At 42.3% G+C, this 27,500-nt stretch overlaps 1 protein-coding gene across 4 annotated transcripts in view; it reads left to right on the plus strand.

Annotated features, from left to right (window-relative positions):
- LOC140730756 (coiled-coil domain-containing protein 102A-like) overlaps positions 1-27,500 on the plus strand; it is a 451,176-nt gene that overhangs the window by 326,598 nt on the left and 97,078 nt on the right. For all 4 annotated transcript variants that reach the window (XM_073051621.1, XM_073051629.1, XM_073051639.1 and 1 more), the window contains exon 8: positions 807-910. In XM_073051621.1, coding sequence (XP_072907722.1) covers positions 807-910 — 104 coding nt within the window. The remainder of the gene's footprint in view (positions 1-806; positions 911-27,500) is intronic.

Raw genomic sequence — 27,500 nt, forward strand, 5'->3', positions numbered from 1 at the left:
ATGGCTGATCTAACTGTAGACTCACCTCTGTCTACCTGCATTTTCTCCATTACCCTTGAATTCCCTGCTATGCAAAAATCTATGTCTTGAATATATTTAATAAGGTAGCCTCCAAATGAAATACAAATTAGAACACACCAGTATACTATAGTACTATAAAACCGTGTGTTAGTTTCAAATAGTTATCAGCAGAAGAATTCATCCAGTGTATGCAATGAATAAAATCAGTACAGCCACCTAGTGTAGGTAGTGGACTGCCTTCATACAATGTTATCAATAATGCATCCTCCAAATCCTCATATTCATTGTAACATTTAAGGTGATTGTCAATACCTTCAAATTCATCACACCTCCTAACTTGCTGAAGTAATGAAATCGCTTTATTCTTATTCCTGGCTGTTTCTGGCGTCTCCAAGCCTGAATGTTTGAAATCGCCATCAGCAAAACAGTTCAGAATTGTCTTACTTGCTGATAATCTGTGAGAAAAATCACTTCTTTTTGAACACAAACAAACACAGCTGACACTACTTCAAAAGGGTATGCTCTGAGCGTGGTGTAATGTCTAATGGCCACACAAGTGTGTGCGACTGACACTAGTTAGAACCTGTTCGACAACAGTCTCTTGCCCCAGTTAAGTGTGTCTTGCTCTGGATTTCCAGCAACTGCAGACTCCCTTGTGTTTATTATTCAATGAACCATTTCCTCTGCCACAGTTCTATTTATGCACTGAGGACAAGGAACCTTATGATAAAGGGCTAAGAGCTCAGACTTGATAATGATTATGTTTTTTATTTATGTTGTTGTAGTTGGATGACTCACTGAACCAGATCAGGAAACTGCAGCGTTCACTGGATGAACAGACAGAACTGAATGACAATCTTCAGGTCCAGTTTGACCACCTGCAGACCAGGTAAGACATCAAAAGGGAAAGTGGGGGAGGGAAAGAAATTTAGGCTTAAACACTTCATATCATCAAACTGATCTGAAGATTGATGGAAGATCTTCCAGAAGTTGAAGACTTTTGTGGGAAAGAAGTGGCTCAATAAAATGATTGTTTCCAGCAATGAAATATGATGGATGGCATTATTAAAATAGTGACGTGCTTAGGATGAACATAGAGCCACAATCAAGCCATTCCTCGTCTTAATTAAGAAGTAAGGAACATACCTTGCACAATCACTGAGAAGTTCTCAGCAAGTATTTTACGTTTTGTGTTCTGTAGTGTGATTTGAAGTTTCTTCCAGAAGCCCCATACTATTCTATTACTAATCATAATCATTTCACTCTGCACAGCCTTTCATTGCAGGAAAAAACAAAGTATCTGTGTGTTTCCTCATTGCAGAGAAACTGGAGCCAAGCACAAAGTGAAAATTTTGTACAAGTTTAGTAAAATATTCTGCCATGTAACTTTCAATAAAAAAAATTCCATTTGCCAAGTAATTTTTAGCTCACTTAGTTAAAACTTTTTAACATGAATATCCACTGAGGTTGGGTGAGACTAGAACTATAGGTCAGGAGTTAAGGGTGGAAGGTGAAATGTTTAAGGAGAATTTGAGGGTAAACTTCTTCAGTCAGAGGGTGGAACAAGCTGGCAGCAGAAGAGCTGGCTGCAGGTTTAAGGGAAGTTTGTGTACGAACATGCATGGGGATGGTATGGAGGGCTACGGTCTGGGAGCAGGTTGATAGGTTCAGGCAGCATAACCAGATGGATCAAAGGGCCTGTTTGTGTGCTGTCGTGCTCTAGGACTCCATGAGAATTACTGCTTTCGTTAAGAAGCCTGTGATTTAATTTCAGTTCAGATTTGGTATTCAGTACATTGAGAGATAGAGCAGATTCCTGTTAACCTTACTCGGAAGATGTAAACACAAACAGAAAATATATTAGTCTCTCAATCAGTGTATTGAATATAACTTAAGAACACATTTAACTCTTGGGCAAGGGCCTTACTTAAATGCAGTGTATATTAATAATCAGTAACTTGCGATTCTGTGACGCAGCTGTTTAGTTCTTTAATCCATGTTTTCATTTACTTGAGATTGTTTTAGATGTCCTTCATCTCAAAAAAAATCACCTCATCATTTTTATCATTATAGCTGCTGGCAGCAGAAACTCAATAGAGACGATTGAAGAAGCTCTTTGCAAATGTCTAGGGGAATTATCTTTTCCTCTTTTGAAGTTGAAAAGCAGAGGCAGGAAGTTGGTTAATGTTGGACAGGCAGGGTATAGCATATTCACTGTAGTGGAGTATAGGAATGTTAATTAGTGGATATGCTGACAAAGGGTTTTTACAGGATTACAAAGGGTCAAAGGTTATTGAAAATTACACTCAGTGGCCACTTCATTAGGTACACCTGTACACCCAACCTGCTCGTTAATGCAAATTTCTAATCAGCCAATCGAATGGCAGCAACTCTGTGCATAAAAACATGCAGACATGGTCAGTTATTGTTTAGACCAAACATCAGAATGGGGAAGAAATGTGATCTAAGAGACTTTGACCATGGAATGATTGTTGGTGCCAGATGGGGTTGTTTGAATATCTCAGACACTATTGATCTCCCAGGATTTTCCCACACGACGGTCTCCAGTGTTTACAGAGAAGGGTGCGAAAAGCATAAATAAAACATACAGTGAGCGGCAGTTCAGTCTGCAAAATTGCCTTGTTAATGAGAGAGGTCAGATTGGTTCAAGCTGACAGGAAGCCAACAGTAACTCAAATAACCACACATTACAGCAGTGGTGGGCAGGAGAGCATCTTTGAATACCAAACTCATTGAACCTTGAAGTAGCTGGGCTACAGAAGTAGAAGACTACGCATATAAACTCAGTGGCCACTTTATTAGGTGGAAGAAACGGCTACTGAGTGTCCAAGCAAGTTTTTTTGTACGCATGGAGAAACAAATGCAGCAAACGTCACAGTGTTGATACAAACCCAGCTTCTAATTTGATGTTACTGTTTAAAAGTATGATTTTTTCCTAATTGTAGCTGCACCAAAAGCAATCAATATTTAAAGCTTTAAATGTTTTGAATATTTAAATAAAGATTCAACATTAATAATTAACATCTAATTTTAAATCTACATTTGCATGTCTACCTGCAGATATAATTAATATATCTATCTGGGGCATACCTTTAACCCACTGGTAGCAGTCACTTGTGAGCTAGATGTTTGTGGAGATGTTTCCAGTAGTGGGGCAGTCTTGGATCAGAGGACATAGCCTCAGAATACAAAGAACTCCCTTTAGAATTGAAGGAATTTGTTCCACCAGACAGTGGTGAACCTGTGGAATTCATTGCCACAGATAGCTGAGGCCAGATCATTGGGTGTATTTAAAGCAGAAGTCTGTACATCCTTGTAAGGATGGCAAAGCTTACAGGGAGAAGGGAATTGAGAGGGAAAATAAATAAGGCATGCTTATATGTCGGATTATACTTGGTGGGCCAAATGGCCTAATCCTTTTCCTATGCCTTATAGTCTTACGTTTATCATCTGACATGACTGATTAGAATCTGTTCTCTATTCTGCTTTATTTCTCTTACATGTTTTTTTGAGTTTTTCTTCTGAGGCCTGTCATACAAAGATATTTAAGTACTCTAATGGGTTGTGGATGTCATTGGAAGGTGATCATATTGCTTGAAAAGGTGGTGCTGGCTGCATTAGTCCTTGCAATAAATGCATTCCCACAGTGCTGCAGGTCAGTAACACCAAATGGATAGCAGTGTACTTTAACAAAGTGATATGTAACTTGGGAGACAAATGGCTGACGTTGGATGCCTACGTAAGTGTTTAGTCATTGGCGGTTCATGGGTCGAGTTGCGATGAAAGGATCGGTGTTGAAGTGCTGCAGTGAATTTATGAATGGTATGTTGTTGGAAGAAGACGTGATTGTTCAGGATGACAAATGGGGGTCCAGTCAAGGTGGCTGTACTGCCCTGTGTGATACTGAGACATCTCATGGTTTTTGGAAATCTCTGCTTTTCCAGACAAGTCAAAAACATTCCATCACACCACAGTGCCTTGTGGGTAGTTGAAAGGTTTTGTATGCCACTTGCCACAGAATATGTGGTCTCAGATCTTGAAGCTATGCTGTTGTTTTGGCTGGTGTTATATAGCTGGAGTCAGAGGGTGGTAGATCTGGAATTGCCAAAGACCAAGCCATTGGGCATTTTGGGCAAATCAGCCATGATGGAATGGTGAAGCAGACTAGATGGGCAGAATGGCCTAATTTTGCTCATATGTCTTATGATGATGCCCAGCATGTCAGTGGTGAGATATTTCTCATTGATTGTCATAGGGAGATGATTGGAAATGATTTTGACTTGCATTTCTTTGGCATTTATATTACTAGGCACTCATCAGCCTATAGAGGAATGGAACTGGCATTGCAAAGTTATCAGCAAACATCCTCACTTCCATCCTAATGATGGAGAAAGATTCATCAATGAAACTGCTGCAGATCACTGAGGGCTTATGACAGAATATTAGAACAATTGAAATGAACTGTATTAAAAATGTTTTTCTTTGGAGTGAACATGAAATGCTACTTCACATGAATATTTGTGCTTGTAGTATTTAACTGTTCTCTGTAATTATCTGTTGACCATTCAAATTATTGGCTTTCAGAAGAGTATTAAATGGATAATTATCAAAATATACACTCAGTGGCCACTTTATTAGGTACAGGAGTGGAGCCCGGTGTGGTCTTCTGCTGCTGTAGCCTGTCCACCTCAAGGATCGATGTGTAGTGCACTCAGAGATGTTTTTCTGCACACCACTGTTGGAATGTGTGGTTACCTGTGTTAGTGTTGCCTTCCTGTCAACTTGAACCGGTCTGGACATTCTCCTCTTGTATTGTCCACAGAACTATTGCTCACTTGATATTTTTGTTTGTCTTTTTGCACCATTCTCTGTAAACTCTAGAGACTGTTGTGTGTAAAAATCCCAGGAGATCAGCAGTTTCTGAGATACTCAAACCACCCTTTCTGGCACCAACAATCATTCCACAGTCAAAGTCACTTAGATCACATTTCTTCCCCATTCTGATGTTTGGTCTGAACAACACTGAACCTCTTGACCATGTCTGCATGCTTTTATACATTGAGTTGCTGTCATATGATTAGCTGATTAGATTTTTACATTAATGAGCAGGTGTACAGGTGTACTTAATAAAGTGGCTGCTGTAATATTTTATATGTTCTACAAAAGTCAGTTAAACAGATGAAAATTACTTTTATTTGTAACACCGGTGTTAACTGTGGGCCCCTTATCTAAGTAAATAAGTGTTTGCATTGGAGAAGCTGCATAGGAGGTTCACGATAGTGATCCTGGGAATGATAGGGCTCATGTATGAAGAGCGTTTGATGGCTCTGGCCCGTACTTAATGAATGAGGGGGGATTTAATTGAAACTTATTGAAATTGAAAGGCCTATATAGAGTGAACATGGAGAGCATGTTTCCAATAGCGGGAAAGTTTAGGACCTGGAGGCAACAACTTCAGAAAATGAAGAATGTTCCTTTAGAACAGAGATGAGGATATGAGGAAGCGTTTCTTTAGCCAGATGGTGGTGAATCTGTGCAATTCATTGCCACAGGCAGCAATGGAGGCCACTCATTGGGTATATTTAAAGCAGAGGTTGATAAGTTCTTGATTAGTAAGTGTGTCAAAGGTTACAGGGAGAATGCCAGAAAACAGGGTAGAAAGGGATAATAAATCAGCCATGATGGTATAGGGGGAGCAGATGATGGATCAAATGGCCTATTTCTGTTTCCATGAATATGATCTTATGAATATAATATAGGATATATAGGAGGCAAAATGCTGGATCAAATTTGTTATGCCAGAATGTAATTGTAATTACATGCTGAGCTCAGGACAGGTCCTCGGAAATGGTAACATTGAGGAATTTAAAGTTGCTGGCCTTCTCCACCTCTGATCCCCAGTGAGGAATGGCTTATGGATTTATGGTTTCCTCCTCCTGAAGTCAATAATCCGCTCCTTGGTCTTGCTGACATCGAGTGAGAGATTGTTGTTATGACACCACTCAGCCAGATTTTCAGTCTCCCTCCTATATGGTGATTTGTCACCACCTTTGATTCGGCCTGCGACACAAACTTGAACATGCTATTGGAGCTGTGCTTGGCCACACAGTAATAAGTGTAAAGCGAGTAGAACAGGGAGCTAACCACACAGCTTTGAGGTGCTCCAGTGCTGTTGGAGATTGTGGAGGAGATGTTGTTGCAGGTGAGGAAATTGAGGATCCAATTGCACAAGCAGGTATTGAGGCCAAGGTCTTGAAGCTTACTGTTTAGTTTTGAGGGGATGATGGTATTGAATGGTGAGCAGCAGTTGATAAAGAACATCCTGATATATGCATTTTTGCTAATCAGATGTTCCACTGTTGAGTGAAGAGCCAGTGAGATGGCATTTCCCTGTAGATCTATTGTGCTGGTAGGCAAATTGGAGCGGATCTAAGTCACTTCTCAGACAGGAGTTGATATATTTCATCACCAACTTCTTAAAGCACTTCATCACAGTGGATGTACAGTAAGTGCTGCTGGATGATAGTCACTGAGGCAGGCTCCCACATTCTTCTTGGGCACCGGTATAATTGAAGCAGGTGGGTACCTCAGACTGGTGAAGCGAGACGTTAAAGATCTGAGCGAACAGTCCAGCCAGTCGATCAGCACAGCACAGATCTTTCGTACTTGTCTTGACCAGGTACCCCGTTGGTGCTGGATGCTTTTTGTGGGTTCACCCTCCTAAAGCCTACTCACACATTGGCCTCAGGGACCGAAATCACAGGACCCTCGGAGCTGACAGGAAGGCAACAGTAACTCAAATATCCATGCGTTACAACAGTGGTGTGCGGAGGTGTATCTCTGAACACGTAACACATTGAACCTTGAAGTGGAAAGGCTACAGCAGCACAAGACCACAAACATGCATTCAGTGGCCATTTTGTAGGTACAGGAGGTTTAGTGTAAGTGACGTTAGATTACTTAGAATATACAGCATAGGAGCATATCTGTGATTCTTTGGCTGTAAGTCTTTGGTTTCATTTGGTCTGTGCTTGCATTGACATTTTATATTCACCTTTGAAGATTGTTTATTGTCCTACTTCAATACACAAGTGTAAAGGAGAAAATGATTGTCACTCCAGGTCTGATGCAGAACAAAAAAAAACTCAGTAAGCATAAAGAACCCAATAAAAAAGAACAAAAATAAAACACTTTAAATAACATGATTGAAGTCTGCTGCAATTATGAAGAGATTGTCCTTATGCTTGCTTTGTAGAGAGCTGACAGCTTTGTGAAGTTCTCCCAGTGCGTCCGTGGGAGCAGTGGGGGTGGGGGGAGGAATGCAGATAGCCATGATGAACACAACAGGAAACTCCCTGAGCAGGCAATGTGGCAGCATTTATTTGTTTGATGTTCAATTGTTACAGAACATAGAACACTACAGAAGAGCTTGTGCACCAACCCTTGTTGGCGTACACACTGAGCCCGCCTGCTCCGGATTTATAATCCTTTTCCCACCATTGGTTACCCAACACCATAATAATTTCTTCTATTTGTTTCGCCCGTCTGTTTATCTGGTTTCTTTAAAATTGTTCATGCTATTTGCCACATCTGTTCCATATCATTGCACTTTGTAACTAATCTCTCAGTAGCCACTGCAGGTGATCTAAAGAGGAATAAAATTGCCTTGGGCTGTTTCTCCTCGTTGTTTATAGATCTCTGCTGGAAAGTCCGTGTGGATTGACTTTAATTGAGGCAGTGATGAAACTGGTCGAAAGGCTTGTCAACACTCACTGCTTCGACCTGTGTGTGTAGCCTCGGAGGGTAAGAAGCACCCGAGAAGCAACACAGCATGATATAGCACCTTCAGAAATAGGTGGCTGAAAGGAGAGAGCAGTCAGCCGTGTACAGGCGATTCCGGTTAACTGGGACACATCAGGACCGGTGCATTTTGACTTAGTTAAGCAGCTGCCCCAATTAGCCAAAGTTTCATGAAAAATTTTTTTAAAGGGTATAAAAAAGACAAACTACCATTTAACTGAGTAACAAAATATGTATTTAAATGAAATAGAGAACAGAGGAGAAGACTATCAATACTACTGTAGTACTATAAAACTGTGTATTAGTGTGTGGCCTCCTTCTTTTGATTGACTGCAAATGAACAAAACCACTGCACACACCTAGTGCCTGCCTTAAAACAAGGTTTTTGATGAATGCATCCTCCAAATCTTCATTTTCGTTGTGGCATTCAAGAGGATTGTTGATATCTCCAAATTTTTCATAGTACCTAACTTGTTGATGTAGCGAACTAATGTCATTTTCACTCCCGGCTGTTTCTGGCAACTCCAAGCTTGAACACTTGAAACTGCAGTGAGCAAAAAGTTCGGAATTGTATTACTGCTTATTTCTCGCCAACTATCAGTGACAAAAATCATTGCTTTTTCAACACAAACACACACGACTGACGCTATTTAAAAACTGCTTACTCTAAGCACAGAGCAGTGTCTAATGGCTATACAAGTGCATGTGTCTGACGCTAGTTAGAAACTGTTCAGCAACAGTTTCCTACCTCATTAAGTGACAGAGTGTCCCAAATAAATGAAGGGAATCCCAGCTATTTTCTTGATTAGTTTTTATTCTTTAAGAGTTGTCCTAATTTAGCCGCTGCTCCAATTAACCAATAGCCCAATTAACTGGATTCCACTGAATAACAAAGTATGCACACAAATGAAAATCAAATTGTACTTGAAATTTTAATTGGATTTGCATTGACAAGGGGTGTCTTGCTGTTGTAATCCATTAGCCTCCTTCCCAGGAGCCTGATTTTACCTTTCTTTGGAAGAATGAGGTGGGATATCATTGATACCTGCTGAATATAGAAAGGCCTAAATAGAGTGGATGTGGAGAGAATGTTTCCAATGATGGGAGAGTCTAGGACCAGAGAGCACAGACTCAAAATACAAGGATGTCCCTTTATAACAGAGCTGAGAAAGCAGCTATGGAATTCATTGCCTCAGGTGGCTATGGAGACAAAGTTATTCGATGTATTTAAAAATAGAGGTTGATATGTTCTTGATTATTAAGGGCGTCAAAGGCTACAGGGAGAAGGCAGGAAAATGGGGTTGAGAGGGATGATAAATCAGCCATGATGGGATGGTGGAGTAGACTTAGTGGGTCGAATGGCCTAATTCTGCTCCTATGAGTTATGGTCTTATGGTCTAGGAGTCCAGTACCATTACGATGTAGTGACATAGATTTGAAACAATCCCAGCTCCTAATGTGACGTTGCTGTTTAAAAGCATGATTTTCTTTCTAATTGTAGTTACACCACAAGCTGTCTACATTGGTCTTATGGTCTTATTTCAGTGCTAATTGCTCAGCACTAAGCTGACCCCAGCTGACACAAACTGGCTGAACAGCTCAGGTTTAAAGTCATGGCAGTGCTCTGAGCGAAGGGAACCCAGGGCTTGCTTTTGTTTATTGTCATTTCCAGTGCACAAGTGCAAAGGGGGACAAAATACTTGTTACTCCAGAAGATGCAATGCAGCACAAAAACACAATAAGATAAAGAACACAATAGTAAACAAATCAATGTATATAAGCCATCTTATACTTCTATATTTATATATAGATTGTCTATACGTACATAAGGTGATGCTAGGCACACGAGTATCTGTACATAAGGTGTCTGACAGGAAATGATAAAGTAGCGGTGGTGGGGAGGGTTAGTGGATGGAGGTGTTGATTAGTCTTAGTGGGGAAAGCAACTGTTTTTGAGTCTGATGGTTCTGGTGTGGATGCTACGTAGCCCCCTCCCCGATGGGAGTGGGACATCAGTGAGTGGGTGGGACCCCTCATGCTGTTGAGGGTCTTTTTCCGACACCTTTCTGTATACATGTCCTGATGGTGGGTAGACTGCTGCCAGTGATGCATTGGGCAGTTTTGACTACCGTTGTAGAGCCTAGCATATAACTAATCAGTGAACCAGCTTCCCCTTCCTTCCATCACTCTCCACTGGAGATGTCACTGCTAGTTTTCTAACAGTTATAGGCCGGTTCCCAGTGGGAAAGAGCTCACAGCAGGAAATTACACTCTAATTTAGCACAGCTGCTATTAAATTGAGATTTTTTGCTGAGAGAGCCCGAGAGCCAGAAAGAAGCATAGTGTGTGAAATGGAAATGTCACGCTGATGCACTTGTGAGGCTGGTGGTGAGGCATATTGTCATTGTAGTGGGATCTCCACTATGCAGCTTTCTGGAGACGAACCGGATGCTGTCAATCTGTGGTAACATTGAAATCTGTTCCACAGCATTATTATTTAGTTTCCTGTAGGCAAATGACAAAGCTCTGAAGTTAAATTATAGATACAGACGTGCGGAGAATTCACAAATGGAGAACAACAGGGGAAATAATATAGAACTTATCTTAGATGCTGTTCACTTTTTTAGGTATGTATAATGTTTTGCTAAAGGCTTTGTTCTCTGCTGTGAGGGCAAATTTGAAACACTGAACCTGTGCTCTGATATAAAGCCAAAGCATGCCAGAGCCCTTGTCTGTACTGTCCGGAGGAAATGTTTTCTTGTTTTTCTCAGCTTTGAGGGGCATAGATAGGGTAAATGTAAGCAGCTTTTTTCCACTGAGACTAAAACTAGAGGTCGTGGGTTAAGGATGAAAGGTGAAATATTTAAGTGGAACATGAGGGGGAACTTTTCTTCACAGAGGGCAGTGAGAGTGTGGAACGAGCTGCCAGTGGAGGTGGTGGATATGGGATTGTTTTCAACATTTAAGAAAAATTTGGATAGGTACATGGATGGGAAGGGTATGGAGGGCTATGGACCTGGTGCAGGTCGATGGGACTGAGACAATTAATAGCTCAGCATGGACTAGATGGGCTGAATGGTCCAGTGTTGTCCTGTAGTGTTCTATGACTGACTCTAAGGGGACTAGGATATAAAAGCTCATACAGTAGTGTACTGTCTTCCTGCGGGATGTGGGCCATCAGGGCCATTCCTGCAGAGGGCAGTAGAGCTGTGGTTCAGGTATAGACAGAAAGGAGAGGTGTGGGCAGCGTAAAGTGTAGTGGAGTAACTTCAGGCCACTCTCTCTCAAACAGGAAACCATTTTGAATGCTGTTGGGGTTACTGTTGCCTCTAGGAGGAAAAGCAACAAAATCAGCCGAATTGTGACACTGCAGTTTGTGGGTCCGGGTGGCGCGTGGCCAAGTGGTTAAGGCTTTAGACTAATGATCTGAAGGTCGTTAGTTTGAGCCTGAGCTGAGGCAGTGTGTGTGTCCTTGAGCAAGGCACTTAACCACACACTGCTCCTGCACGTTTACCACCCAGTGGCGGTGGTTGGTGAAGTTTGGACAAGACAAGACAAGATGCATATTAGTGGAGGGAAAAGTCTCGGCATGTAGCAGTGGTGGGAGATTAGTGAGGGTGTTTCTGCAACCAAGAACAAAACTCCTGGATGCTATGTTGCTTGCCTGGTGACAGGGTCGTGAATATCTCAGATCAGGGGCAGTGGAGCAGTGGTTAGCGCATCACTTTGTAGCGCCAGTTGAATAGAAGTTGAATTCGCTCTGCTGCCTGAGAGGAGTTGGTGCGTTCTTCCCGTGACCAGGTGGTTACCATATGTTTGTCAGGTTTCGATGTGCGTTATGACAAATAAACCTAATCTTTACTCTTCAAACCTCTTTAGGTAGAGAACATTCTGAAGGGGAGGAAGAACAGACGGGATGCAGTACATGTTGGCGTTAATGCTATCGGCATAAAGAGGGCCAAGTTCCTACAAAGTGGGTTTAGGGACTTGGGCAGAACTTTACAAAGTGGGATCTCTTTGGTCATAATCTCAGGATTACCCCCTGTGCCACGTGGTCCTGAAGGGAGAAATATAAGATTAGGACAGATAAATGATTGGCTAAAGAGCTGGTGCAGGAAGAAGGACATTCAGATAATTGAAATTTCTCTTGGGCGCTGTTGGACCAGTAGAAGGACGGGTTGCATCTGAAGTGGAAGGGAATCAGTATCCTTGCAGGGAAAGCAGGGCAGCAGGGCAACAGGTGAGGAGGCTACCTGCACTCAAGGACGTATATACAGAAAGGTGCCTGAAAAAGGCCAGTAACATCATGGAAGGTCCCACCCACCCTGCTTATAGGCCGGTTGCTCTACTCCCATCAAGGAAGAGAATACACGGCATACATGCCGGGAATACCAGACTCAAAGCCGTCAGGCTGATCAACACCCCCACCTGTTTACAACACCCCCGCCTGTTTACAACACCCCCGCCCGTTTATAACACCCCCGCCTGTTTACAACACCCCCACCTGTTTACAACACCCCCGCCCGTTTACAACACCCACGCCCGTTTACAACACCCCCACCTGTTTACAACACCCATGCCCGTTTACAACACCCCCACCTGTTTACAACACCCCCACCCGTTTACAACACCCCCGCCCGTTTACAACACCCCCGCCTGTTTACAACACCCCCGCCCGTTTACAACACCCCCGCCCGTTTACTCACCCCACCACTACTTTATCATCTTCTTTCAGAATCACCCTCTCTACAGATCAGGTGACTCTATATTATGTCTTTTAAACATTGATTGTTTGTCAGTCCTTGTTTGCAGTTTTTTCATTAAATCAGTTGTATTTCTTTGTTCTAATGTTTAAAATTGAATCTCAGGGTAGTATATGGTGACATATATGTCCTTTGGTAAAAAATTTACTTTGGACTTCGATTACACAAAAAAAATCATTTAAGGGTGAAGAGACAGTAGGCTAGACTTCACTACAGGAGTTCCTCAGGCAATTTTTGAGGCCTAAGCATTTTTAGCTGTTTTATCAATGAACTCACCTCTATTATTTTACAAATGATAAAGGAAAGATGGGTTACATCTAAAGTGGCAGGGAAAATTATCCTTGTAGGGAGGGTGTGAGTACCTTGCACTACTCTACAGTATGTACTGTACATACAGCCAGTCTGTGTGTATAAGCCATGTATTTATATTTATTGTGTTTTTATCATTGCAGTCTTTGTACTCACTGTATATTTTTAAGCTGCTTCAGATCCGGAGTAAGAATCACTTCATTCTCCTCTACAGTTATGCACTGATGAATGGCAACAAACAATCTTAAACTTGAATCTTGATTCTTGAAAATCAAACAAGTCCACGGACAAAGCAGATTAGGTTAAGGAGCAAGGGAGGACTGGTGGGCTCAGTCAACTACGTTAACTTCAGTGCGAGGAGCTGCACAGCGGAAAAGCCACCAACCCTGCATCGCTCCACTTACCACCAAAGGGCCAGTTTATTGCCATTTTAACCGCATGCATGTTTTCTGTTCAACGGAGCAACGTTCCTCCGGACCAAGATGCACAACTGAATACATGTAGCTCACGCATATAACACATAAAGTAATATTACCACAAATAAATTAACAAATAATAAGGTGCATTTACGACTCAAGTTAAAAAGTAAATAGAATAATGCTACTGGTGAGACCTGGGAGGTGGCAGGGAGTTCAGTTGTCTCACGGCCTGGGGAAGGCTAGCAGTCCCTGCCCTAATGCTTCAGTGCCTCCAGTCTGATGGTGGGGGCAGGGGGTCACAGAGATTGTGGGACGGATGGGGTGGGGGTTATCATTGCTCTGTGCCCTAAAACTCTTATGGCTCTTCAGCAGCCTAACCTGCAATTTTTGAAGTATACACCGGGCAAACATTAGCAAAATTGTGAGATGGTAATAGCAAAATATTGACCAACCATTTTAATTCCCATTCTCATTCCCATTCTCTACTGCCACGATAAGGCCACCCTCAGTTGGAGGAGCAGCATCTTATATTCCATCTGCGTAGTGTCTAACCTGTTGGCATAGGCATTGATAGCTCTAGCTTTTGGTAATTTATCCCCTTGCCCCCTTCTCTCTTTTTCCATTACCAATTCTGGCTCCTCTCTTACTCCTTTCCCTTTCATCACCTGCTCATAATCTCCCTCTGTTTCCTCTTTCTCCCATGGTCCACACTCCTATCAGATCCCTTCTTTTTCAGCCCTTTACCTCTTCCACCTACAGTATCATCTCCCAGCTTCTCACTTCATCCTCCCTCCTCCACCCACTCAGCTTTACCTATCACTGGCCAGCTTGTACTCCTTCCCCTTCCCTTACCTTCTTATTCTGGTCTCTTCCCCCTTCTTTTCCAGTCCTGATGGAAGAGTCTTGGCCCAAAAAGTCAATTCTTCATTTCCCTCCATATATACTGCCTGACCTGCTGAGTTCCTCTAGCTTTTTGTGTGTGTAAGATTGTATGGTTTTTTAAGCCACAAAGCTAGAAGGATCAGAAATGCACAGTGTATTCTTGTGGTCTGCACTTGCACACTCTCTGCACTGTCAACACCCTTGCCAGTCCAAGCTGTTATGAAGTTGTTGGTCCAGTAGCTCTGGATGACAATCTTGTCTTCAAAACTCACTGGAATAACAGACAAGGCCCTAGGTGGTAAATGTAACACATTGAATTCACTCCTGGTAGATGAGCCAGATATCCTTTGTCTGCAGATGACTCACCAAGAGATGAGGAACTTCTGCATGCTTGTTCTTGCAGAAGCATGGCTCCAGGACAATACCCCATTCATCATTAATCTCTAGGCCATGCCACTCAGGGTCTTGTGCTAATGTCATTTTGTGTTTGTATGTGCTGTGTGGGCCTGTATTTACTGTGTTTTACACCCAGAGGACCACTGTTTCATTTAGCTGTATACATGTGTATGATTGAATGACAATTACAATTCAAAATGACTCAAAATTCAAAAAACAAATGTAACTTTTAATCATACAGGAAAGTAAATGGATCGGAGCAGAATAATTCTGGCAACATCAATGTGATTTTTTTCATTGTTAATCCTGCTCACTCAACAAAAAGGATTAAGGCGTACCATTATTCAGTAATCATTTTGTGCATTAGATGAAGATTTAAAAGAGGCTTGAGGAAAAACTTTTTCACGTGAGGCGTGGTGAATGTACGAAATGAGCTGCCACAGGAAGTTGAGACGGGTACAATAGTATAATTCAGAGAGCACTTGGACGGATACAAAGAGGACAGGTGCTTAGCAATTGGGACTGGACAGGTGGGCACGAGCATGGACTCGCTGGGCCATGCTCTATGACTCTGACTTCATGATGATAATTAAACTTGAACTTGGACATGCCACCAAGGTGGTTTGCCCCCTACTTAATTGTAGGTTCTGCAAAGACTACACCATCCCCAACCCCATGCCAACCCTGATATTTATGCTTTTAGCATGGATTGGTACTTGATGATCTAGCTTTATGTTCTTTTTTTGTTACTTCATGACACATTTTATATTTTTCACACGGCTAACTTTCATAACAGAAGACAGAAATTGTCCTGAATGACTTCTCAGTTGAACAAGGTCACTCTAACATCAATACATTACCGATAACCTTGTGGGAGTTCTGCGTGAGGCAAAATTAGACATCAACTTCTGTCAACAAGTTCCGAGAGTATTCATTTCTGTGAAGTATTTATTTTACTTTAAGACTGATGCTCCTAATAAATCATAATCTGAACTAACATGCAGTTACTGTATTTTTGTGAGTTTCACTTGTCTGATGTCAGTGACTTAAATAAGCAGTTCCATATTTTATGATCACTAATAATTGGTTTAGAAATAACTGTGACTGTTTGGAGTGATCCCTTCACTTATAAATTATAGAGTGAAAAAGCTGGTGTTCCTGTACACTTAGAAATGTATCATGATGTGCAATTGTTCATAATCTGTGAATGTTGACCAAACAGGACAAAATTGTGGTGGTGTTCCATAAGGCTACAATGTCTTTTTATGATTCATTCTACATTTGCAAGTAAGAGGGCAGTAAAGCTGGTTCATTATCAAACTCTTCAGCACTGTTTGCTGTTCCTTTCTGCAGTTTGTGGTACATCAGGTGGCAACCTCGCCGTTTCTTTAGCGTTTGTTAGTTTTTCACTGAGGCCGAGTTGCTAGCTCAATGCTCAACCTTGCATGGATGGAGTGTGGATTTGAACCTGGACCAAAGTCCAGTGCTGATGCCACTACACCACCGGCCAGCATAAACTCTTCAGCAGAAAGAAGTCTTGTACACAAGGCAGGTGTAGTCTGTCTGTTGGCTCACGCCTGTTTCCCATGGTACATTCGGAATGATCAGTCTGGCACCCACCTCATCACCAGTCGTCCCTCAAGGATGATGCTGCGATAAGGTTGCTGAGTCTATGATGTTATGTATTTCTTCAGGGAGCAAAGATATGTCAAACAGAGTAAATATTGTACTTCATGAAATTATTTAACTGACAGCTGTGAGTGATTAAAGGGGAATAATCACAGTGAGGGGCTCTGATGATCTCTCCTGCCAGAGTTTATAACCATCATCCATATTTTTGGCTGAGATTAAATCCTTACAATTACTTCACAACTTCTATAAATTTTGCTTTATAAACAGAAATTGAAGTGTTTGTCGGTCATTTTGATTAAGCTTCAGGAGAAAGAGAATAAAATTAAGAAGAGCATAGGTGCCGAAAATCAGAATTAAAAATGGAAAATGAGGAAGCAGTCAGAAGGTCAAGGTGCATCCATGGAAAGGCAAGCAGGTAGCATTCCCGACCCCAGACCCTTCATCAGAATAATTTCTTGACGATAGTTGGCTTTATGAAAGGTGTTAACACGTATAGGTAGAGCAATCATCTTGTAGTATAAGTAGAAGAATTAATAATAGCATCATACTCATTCTACTTTGCAACTGATTGTCAGTAGTTTATTACTGAAAACCACAATGACTCAAAGTTCAAAGTAAATTTATTATCAAACTACGTATGTGTCACAGTATACTACACTGAGATTCATTGTTTGCAGGCATTTATAGGAAAATAAAGAAATACAGTTGAATTTCTGAAGATCTGTACATAACAAAGACTGACTAACAACCAATGTACAAAAGAAGATAAATTGTGCAAATAATTTAAAAGAAGTAAATAAATAATATTGAGAACATGGTGAAGGGTCTTGGCCCAAAGTGTCGACTGTTTATTCATTTCCATTGCCTGGCCTGCTGAGTTCCTCCAGCAGTTTTGTGTGTTGTGCAGTTCCAGCATCTGCAGATTTTCTCATATGTGTGTGTGACTGAGAAGATGAGCTGTCTTCTGCTGCTGTAGCCCATGCACATCAAGGTTCGACATGCGCATTCAGAGATGCTCGTCTGCACACCTCTGCCGTAATGCAAGGTTATTTGAGTTGCTGTCAGCTGGAATCAGTCCGGCCATTTTCATTAACAAGGTGATTTTGTCCACGGAACTGCTGCTCATTAGATTGTTCCATTTGTTTTTTTGTAGCATTCTCTGTAAGCTTTAGAGACTGTTGTGTGTGAAAGTACCAGGAGATCAGCAGTTTCTGAGATACTCAAACCACCCTGTCTGGCTCCAACAAGATAGTTGCATTAAGGAGAAGGTGTACCTAATAAAGTGGCCATTGAGTGTATATAGGGATCAAAACGGAGGAAATATCAACACCTGTATTCTAGAAGACCTTGTTCATCACCACCACATTGATTTGACAGTCTTTCTTTTGCACACTGGATGTTTGTCACTCTTTGTTTATGTATGGTTTTCATAAATACTATTGTACTTTATTTCCCTTTAATTGTCCACAAAAAATGAATCTCAAGGTAGTATATGGTGACTTTGATAATAAATTTACTTTGGTTTTGACTTTAGGGAATTTAGTCAACATCTGCATGGCAGCCTTAAAATCACTGCTAGCAGGTGAGGCAGGAGAGGAATCCTACAAACACGAATGCTGAAGAATTACTTGGGGATTAGTGGGAGCAGACCTGATGGGTCAAAGAGCCTCTTTTGATGGGTTGATTCAGTGGCAGCCGAACAGAAGTACTAATGGGGAAGAAATCCTGGTCGGGCAACTGTGCAGGCAGGTGATCTTCTTGCAGGTGAAATCCTGGGGCTTCACCTTCCACCCCATGGGCCAGACAGCGGTGTCAGGTAAAGGTGAAGGCAGCCACATTTGCTTCATGGTGGTCTTATCTCAGTCCTCCCCCAACCTGGAACACCTAGTGGTCAGGTGTCAGTCACTCACAGCTGAACAAAGAACTACAACAGAATCAATGGAAAACTACACACAAATATGCAAAATGAGACACATTGAGCAAATACAAAAGAGTAAATAATAATAAATAAGTGAATTCATATACATACATAAATTCCAAAAATATGAGCTGAAGAGTCCTTAAAGTGAGTCCATGAGTTGTGGAATCAGTTCAGAGTTGAGGTGAGTGAAGTTACCCATGGTGGTCAGGAGCCTGATGGTTGAAGTTTGCTGAATGTGTGTGTGCATACTACAAACACAGGATGCTGCAGATGATGGAAATCCAAAGCAACATACATAAAACACTGGAGGAACTCAGCAGGTCAGGCAACATCTATGAAGGGAAGTAAACACTCGACATCTTGTGCCGAGACCCATAATAACTGGACAGTCCAGTTTATTGAGATTGAACTGTGTAGTATGATGCTGAGGCATAGTTACGATGTTTGGACATAAGTCAGTTAATATCAGCTCAGTCCGCAATAATTCCCATCAGTTGAATACAAAATTAGATAGCTTCCTGTTCCTGCTGGTTTTAATAGTAACCCTGATGAAGGATGTCGGCCCAAAATGTCAACTGTTTATTTCCTTCCATAGAGGAGCATTTGATAGCTCCGACTCTATACTTGCTGGAGTTTAGAAGAATGAGGAGGGATCTCATTGAAACCTACTAAATATTGAAGGGCCCAGATAGGGTGGAAGTAGAGAGGATGTTTCCAAAAGTGGGGGGAGTCTCAGAATACAAGGATGACCCTTTAGAACAGAGATGAGGAGGGATTTCTTTAGCCAGAGGGTGGTGAATCTGTGCATTTGATTGCCACAGATGACTGTGGAGATCAATTCATTAGGTATACTTAAACCCAAGGTTGATATACAGAGCGTCAAAGTTTACAAGGAGAAGGCAGAAGAATGGGGTTGAGAGGAATAATACGTCAGCCATGACCAGACTCAATGGTTTGAATGGCCTAATTCTACACCTATGTCTTATGGTCTTATGACCTGCTGAGTTCCACCAATATTTTGTGTTCCGTGTGTACATATTATTCAGGATTTTTCCAGAAAACTGGCAGGAACAGGAAGCTAATTTTGCCTCCAACTGATAGGAATTATTGCTGTCTGAGCTGATACTGACTGACTTATCTCTAAACATTTCAGTTATGCCTCAGCATCACACGACACAAATAAAATAGGCTATCGAGTTATTATCCACGCAAAATGCCACTGCAGAGTGGCGAGTCTATGCATGCAGCTCCGAAGCAGGAAATCAAATATTCCCTTTAGGACTACTACAGCTGAAATCCAGAGTCTCATTCATGGGAACTTCAGTAAGCAACATTGTTTAAAAAGTCTGTCAGTCTTGAACATTGGCAGGCTCTGGACTGCAGACCATTCAGGTCACAAGTGCAGGTTCACTTAAACAAAACGCTGCCGGCTGGGCTACAGGTAAAACTGACACAGAGGACCTTGAGGCCTGAGGTCCCTACCATCCTCCTGCCTAAAGTACAGTTTCTGGACAATAAAATTCAAGAGTAATGTTGCAGTACCAGAAGGAAATCAGGGACTGCTGTTTACTTGGCTTCACAGAGACATGGCTCACTCCCAAAACACCGGACATCGTATTTCAGCCCGAGGGCATCCCTTTCTTCTGCACGGACCTGACAGTGGCAATAGGTAAAGGCAGGGATAGTGGTATTTGCTTCATGATTGATTCATCGTGGTGCACAGACATGGCAGTTCTGTCTCCTCTTTGCTTACGGACCTGGAAGATCTGGCGGTCAAGTATCATCCATTCTATCTGCCGAGGGAGTTTTCTGCCATCATCCTGGTAGTGGTGTGCATTCCAATCCTGGCTAAATTCAAGCTGGCACTGCAGGAGCAGAACATCATGATAAGCAGTTACGTGTCAGCACACCTTGAGGCCTTCTCAATCATTGTGGAAGATTTCAACCAGGCCAACTTGAAGAAATCTCTGACACATCCATCAATGATGCTTACTGCGCCATCACACACCCATTCTTTGGCAAGTCAGATTACTGGGCAAATGGTCCCAGCATATAGGCAGAGACCGAAAACCACAGCACCAGTGGTGAGGAACTCGAAGGTATGGTCAAGGGAGGACGAGGAGCACTTATAGGATTGGCGGATTGAATCTTTGAATGAGTGATATTCAGGAGATATTCACTGTAGGAACTCAACCATCAGTTTTCTCCCTAAAAGATAGATCAAACACAGTAACCCCACATTCTACTTACCCTGCCCCTATTAGTGAGAATGGAGTTCGAAGCCTAGTTTTCAGTGTCCCATCATCGACAAATCCAGGGTTCGAGGCCTGGCATTCAGACACTCATCCAGAGTCCTCATTGGTCATCTTCCGTGTGTCATGGGTCAGTACCGAAGGTTAATGTCTGAAGGGCAATCGGAGGTCCAGAAGTTGAGGCCCGGTGGCCACAGCCAGGGTCTGCAGATTTCTGTGAGACGGCTGGGGAAGTCGGGGCCTAGTGTCTGCGAAGCCACGAGCCTGCTGGAGGGTGAAAGGTCTGCCTGCCCTGAAATTACAGGACTAGCATGTCTGTGGGTTGGTGAGAGGTAGGGATGGTGGAATGGGGCTTGTGTCACTGTTGTTGCTTGCAGAGTTCTGTTCTGTTGTGTTCTGTGTTGTCCTGTCAAGCATGGTGGACATGCTTTGTTAGCTCTGGACACTTGTGGGTGTTGGTTGTGAATGCAAAAGACACATTTCTTTGTATGATTCCATTCTGCAAGTGAGAATAAATCTAAATCTGAGTCGGAATCTGAACATTGCACTTTACACAAAATGGCTGGTTTCCTCTGCCGACATAATTTCGCCCCTGCTGCCGTGCATAACCTCTTCACTTTGTCTGTAGCTCAGTGGTTGTCTTTCTGATGCTTTCATCTCCAATAGCTTTATTATAGCTGATCTCACTGTGTGTACACATTTCACAGTTAATCTCCTGCACCTAGGTGATGTCCCGCTGTACTAATAGAAGTTTGATTTATCATCCCAAGTACAAACATTTACAAAATCATTTATGCTCCCAATTTAATTAATGCCCTTACTCTTGTGATATGTCATGTGGAGGGGAGAAAATAGACATTAAACATTTTTCCTGCCTTTCCATTAAGACCTAAGGAAAAAAAGTGCTTTCAGAAATAAAATCCTTATGCATGTAAATTATATAGATATATGTGCACATGTCAATATAACACATTATTGAGCATATATTACACAAGTATCGCACAAGTATTTGCTATTCTGTTGAATGCTGCTTGGATCTGGATCATGGAAGCAGATAAATGCTTCATTTTTTAATTAAAATTCCATAATTGGGTAATTTGTACATCCCAGTCACAACTATTATACTACACTGAGTGGCCACTTTATTAGGTACAACTCTACACCTGCTCGTTAATGCAAATATCTACCCCCCAATAATGTGGCAGCAACTCGACCGAACATCTGAATGGGGAAGAAATGTGAACTAAGTGATTTTGACCGTGAAATGAGTGATAGTTGGTGCCAGATGGGGTGGTTTGAGTATTCTCCTGGGGTTTTCATGCACAACTTTCTTTATAGAGAACAGTGTGGAAAACAAAAACATCCGGGGAGTGGCAGTTCTGTAGGTGAAAAAGCTTTGTTAATGAGAGAGGTCAGAGGAGAATGGCCAGACGGGTTCAAGCTGACAGGAATGTGACATTAACTCAAATAACCACACAGTACAACGGTGGAGTGTAGGAGAGCATCTCTGAAGGCATAACACATCGAGCCTTGAAGTGGATGGTCTAGAGCAGCAGAAGACCACAAACATACACTCAGCGGCCACTTCATTAGGAACACTTCAATATTCACACCTTCCACCATGTCCACAGCTTGCTTCTATGGCAAAAAACCCCCAGCAAAAATGCAATATCGTTTCTGAGAAGGAAAAGTGCAACAGGCCCATAGAAACACCACCACCAAGTTTCTCCAGTTTCAATTTATTTATTGTCACTGAGTTAAGATCCTATCTATCAACACTGGGAAGTACTTAGCCATGTGGTCTAGGTGATTCAAGAAGATGGGGCGGCGTGCTAGCGTAGCAGTTAGCATAATGTTGTTACAGCACCAGCGACCCAGGTCAATCCCCTCCACTGTTTGTAAGAAGTTTGTACATTCTCCCTGTAACTGTTAAGTTTCCTCCAGGTTTTTCAATTTCCTTCCATATTCCAAAGGTGCATGGGTTGGTAGGTTAATTGTCACATGGGTGTATTTGGTTGGTGTGGGCCTGTTACTGTACTGTATCTCTAAATAAAAATAGTTTATCACTGTTTTCTCCAGGGAAGTCAAGAATGGACCATGTATTCCGATCAGACCAGTGATGCCCAGTTCACAAGAATTAATAAAAATGGCCTGGTTGATGATAATGAGGTCTAAGGGCTAACTTTCATGCCAACTGGTTCCTGTGTTTAACTTTAAAAAATTGCAATTTTTTGAAGAGTTTGTATTAAAGTAGATAAAGTTGTATTTATTACTTGCTTAGTCAAGTATGAGGGACAAAGAATACTTTTCGTAGTTTCTTCCAACGTCTGTATGCACAGCACATACTTTTACCATATGGCGAGGCATCCAGTGTGTCTAAACCAACTCCAAACAACAATGTAGCTCTGAACTTTAGCAGATGAGGTGGGAAAGAAAATAGTGATAAAATGAAATGTGCAATGAAGAAGTTATACGAAACAGGAAAGACAGAAGTGGTTGAGACAGAAACAATAACAACATTTAAAAGACATTTATCTGGACAGAAAGATGGATAGGAGAAGTTTAGAAGGATCAAATCAAGTCAAGTTTATTGTTATTTAACTGTATACATGTATAGTATCCAACGAGACAACGTTTCTCTGGACCAGGGTGTAGAGCATTCTAGTACACATAACACACTTTAACTTAGGAAAGTAAGGTTAAAATCTACAGATTGATACACATAAACAAACAAAGTGCATAAATTAAATATTGTAAGGTACAGAACGTATTAACTGGTCACACTTTGAATGCAAATTGGCAGGAAGTTCAGAAGCTTAATGGCCTGATGGAAGAAGCTGTTTTCCATCCTAACTGTTCTCGTCTTTATGCTTTGGAGTCTCCTACCTGATGGTAGAAAGTCAAAGAGGATGTTGGATGGACGGGCAACATCGTTGATGATACTAAGGGCCCTGCATATGCAGCATTCCTGATAAATGTGCCCGATGGATGGTAGGGAGACCCCTATGATCCTCTTGGCCGTTCGTTCTCACCATCCTTTGTAGGGACTTCTGGTCCAATACTCGACTGCAGTTAAGGTGGAGGGTTAGAACCTTACTTGCCTCATTCTCCTTCGGAAGTGGAGGCGCTTCAGTGCCTTTTAGTTCAGGGAGGTGATATTGAGGGTTCAGGTGAGGTTACTTAACATTCTCTATGGAGGCACAGTGTACTCACAGAGGGGGTTAGTTCATCTGCTCCTTCCTGATGTCAGCACTGATTTCCTTGGTTTCCCCTACATCCAGACTTAGATTGTTCTGCCCACACGAGTCCGCCAGGCACTCCACTTCCCCTCTGTACTCAGATTCATCATTGTTGTTGATTAGGCCAGCCACCGTCGTGTTATCTGCAAACTTGAAGACAAGGTTCGAGCTGAATCCTGCGACACACTCATCCATCCGCAGTGTGACCAGCGGCGGGCTGAGCACACCACCCTGGGGAATGCCAGTGCTCAGCGTAATGGGACTGGAGATTTTGCTGCCCACATGGACTGACTGTTGCCTTGCCATTAGGGAGTCTGGGATCCGGTTACAGAGGGAGGTGTTTGGACACAGCGAGGACAGTTTCCCTACCAGTTTCTGGGATATGATGGTATTAAGTGCCAAACTGAGGTCTAGAAACAGCAGTCTGGCATATGAGACCCCATCTTCCAGGTAGGACAGGACAGAGTGCAGGACAGAAGCTATTGCATCGTCAGTGGATAGAATGGAATGGGTTCAATGTAACCGGGAGAAAGGCTTTAATACACTCCATGACCAGATGCTCAAAGCATTTTATAATGGTTGCTGTTAATGCCACCGGACTATAATCATTTAGACGGTTCACCACCTTTGGTACTGGAATGATGGTTGCTGCCTTGGAAACTGAGGGGACACTGAACTGTGTCGTAAGCAGGTAAATGCGATACTGACTTAGATCTTGGTTGGCATGGATAAGATGGGCCGAAGAGCCTGATTCCAAGCTGTGTTACTCTATATAACTCTGAAAAATCAATTAAGTAACTAATGTGAGTTTCCTCTGAAAGGAAATAAGCAAGGGGGATTGCTCTGTGTTCAGGTTCAAGGTCTGCAAACATTCTGAAGAATTATTTCATGCTTATTTGTGTGGGTGGTATGGTAGTGCAGGGTTATCAGAACACTTCACAGCACGTTCAGTTCCGCTGCTGCCCTTGAGGAGCTTGTACTTTTTCCACGTGGGTTTTCTCTGTGTTCTCTGGTTTCCACCCACATTCCAAAGACATCCAGATTAGGGTTAGTAGGTTGTGGGCATGCTCCGTTGGCGTTAGAAGCATGACGACACTTGTGGGCTGCCCCCCAGTACTGTTTATCCATGGACTGTATTGGCTGCAGATCCAGACAATACATTTTACTGCATGCTTCAGTGTACATGTGACAAATAAAGCAGTTCTTTATCTAATCATAGCTATGGCGGAGGGAAAGGTTGACATTGGCATTGAGTAATAAATATATCCTTGAAACCCAAATCTTGCGAAGCAGAGGAAGATTGAATGACCACACCGAGGCACACATAATATACTAACCGCTTCCCTGCTCATTTATTATAATTTCCTACATATCATTTATTAACCTCATGGCACTAAAAGAGCCAGAGATGAAAATCAGATTTGGTGACAGTAATGAGAATGAATAGAAATCGGCTTTGGCCTTAAAGGCTTGTGGTTTTAGGGGTATTTTGAAGAAAAAGGTCACTGACACATTTATATTTATTTCTCTTTGACATTCCTAGAGAAAATTCATTGCACTTAGAGTGGATGGCATGCCTTGGGAGGGTATATTAAGCATGGAGAGCAGAACTGCCAATTCAACAACACCCCCCTCACCCCCATCCTCAGCCCTTACCTATTCTTCTGATTCTCATTGTACTATCTCTGGGTTTCTGGTTTATTGATACCGTTGCATCGTAATTCAACACACAATCTGGAACCCAAGGTTGAATGGCTTGAGTGAGCCTTTCCCAAAGTTGTTGTCTCCTGCCGACAGCCACTAGGTGTTCACCCAGCGACCGTGTCTTGGTCGCGTCAGGGAAGGACACCGAAGTGTGCTGTCCACAGGTTGCTCATGCTGAAAAGTTCTCTTTATTTAGTGATGGATGGGGTGAGCAGTTTCAAGTTCATGGATGTCAGCATCTCAGAGGATCGATCTTGGGCCGAAGAGAATCTTCGCACTGTCATGAATGAGGACTACCAGCGGCTCCTCTTTATTGGGTGTTTGAAAAGATACGGTTTCTCACCGAGCACTAGCAAATTTTTACAGCGAGCATTCTGACTGGTTGCGTCACCGCCTGTTATGGAGGCTCTGTTGTGTAGAATCGAAAGAGGCCTCAGAGTGTTGTAGACTCAGCCAGCTCCGTCACAACACAGCCCTGCTTCCCGTTCAGGACATCTTCCGGTTGTGGTGCCTCAAAAAGTTGGCATCTATCCTTAAATACCCTCACCATGCAGGACATGCCCGCTTCTCATTTCTGCCATTGGGGAGAAGGTACAAGAGCCTGGAGACCCACACTCAGCCTTTTAGGAACAGCTTCTTAGCCTCCACCATCAGATTGTTAAGTGCTCCATGAACACTACCTATTTATTTAGTTTAGTAACTTACAGTATTTTTTATGTCTTGCATTGCAATGCTGCTGCAAAGCACCAAACTTCATGATGTGTGTCATTGTAATAATAAGCCTGATTTTGATTGGAAATTTGGCTGAGTGATAGCATAATAACAACCTCTCCCTCGATATCAATACGACCAAGGAACTGAGACTTCAGAAGATGGAACCCTAAAGTCCATGAGCCAGTCCTCATTGAGGATCAGAGGTGGAGAGGGTTAGTAACTTCAAATTCCTTGGTGTTCTAATTTCAGAGGACCTGTCCTGGATCCAGCACATAAGTACAATTGTGAAGAAAGCTCGGCAGCACCTTCACTTCCTTAGGAGTCTGTCGAAATTCGGCATGACATCTAAAACTTTGACAAACTTCTATAGATGTGTAGTGGAGAGTATATTGACCGGCTGCATCGTAATCTAGTATGAAGACACCAATGCTATTGAATGAAAGATTCTGCATAAGTCAGTGGATTTGGCCCAGTAGCTCATGGGTAAAGCCCTCCTAACCACTGAGCACCTCTACATGTAATGTTGTAGGAAAGCAGCATCCATCATCAGAGATCCTCAGCACCCAGGTCATGCTCTCTTCTTGCTGCTGCCATCAGGGAGAAGGTACAGGAGCCTCAGGACTCACACTACCAGGTTCAAGAACAGTTACTGCCCCTCAACCATCAGGCTTTTGAATAGAAGGGGATAACTACACTCACTTGCCCCATCACTGAAATGTTCTGACAGCCAATGATCTCACTTTAAGGACTCTTTATCTCATTATTTCACGTTCTCGTTTATTGCTATATATTTGCATTTGCACAGTTTGTTGTCTTCTGCACTCTGGTTGATCTTTCACTGATCCTGTTATAGTTACTATTCTATAGATTTGCTGAGTATGCCCACAAGGAAATGAATCTCAGGGTTGTATATAGTGACATATATGTACTTTGATAATAAATTTACTTTGAACTTTGAATACAGAATGAGAGATTTTGTGACTTCACCGGACAGTCAAACACCAAAAATTTGTCTGAAGTTCAGTTATCACCAGGATTGGTTCAGAAAGAGCAATGTAGCTACCTTGGATGGGAAGTACCTATTTTAAACGTATTTCTGTAGGCATGCAACCATTTTGAGATATTAAATTCGGCATTCCTCATAAAATTGCTCTTTCCCTTTCAAGGATCACTGAATTCATTGTACAGTGAGAAGCAACCCTTTCTTATCGAACCATTGCTTTCTGAAGCAGATCTCATCTGACACAGGCTGTTTGGTGAACTCTGTGTGTGTATGGAAAAGAGTAAACATTTGACATTTCGAACCAAGACCTTCTTCAGGACAGAGAAGGAAGGGAGGAGATGTCAGAATAAAAAGATGGGGGAGAGGGGAAAGAGGCTAGCTGGAAGGTGATAGGTGAATCCAGGAGAACGGGAAAGGTCAAGCG

The sequence above is a fragment of the Hemitrygon akajei genome, chromosome 1 (assembly GCF_048418815.1).
Source record: "Hemitrygon akajei chromosome 1, sHemAka1.3, whole genome shotgun sequence".
NCBI classification, from domain to species: Eukaryota; Metazoa; Chordata; class Chondrichthyes; order Myliobatiformes; family Dasyatidae; genus Hemitrygon; species Hemitrygon akajei.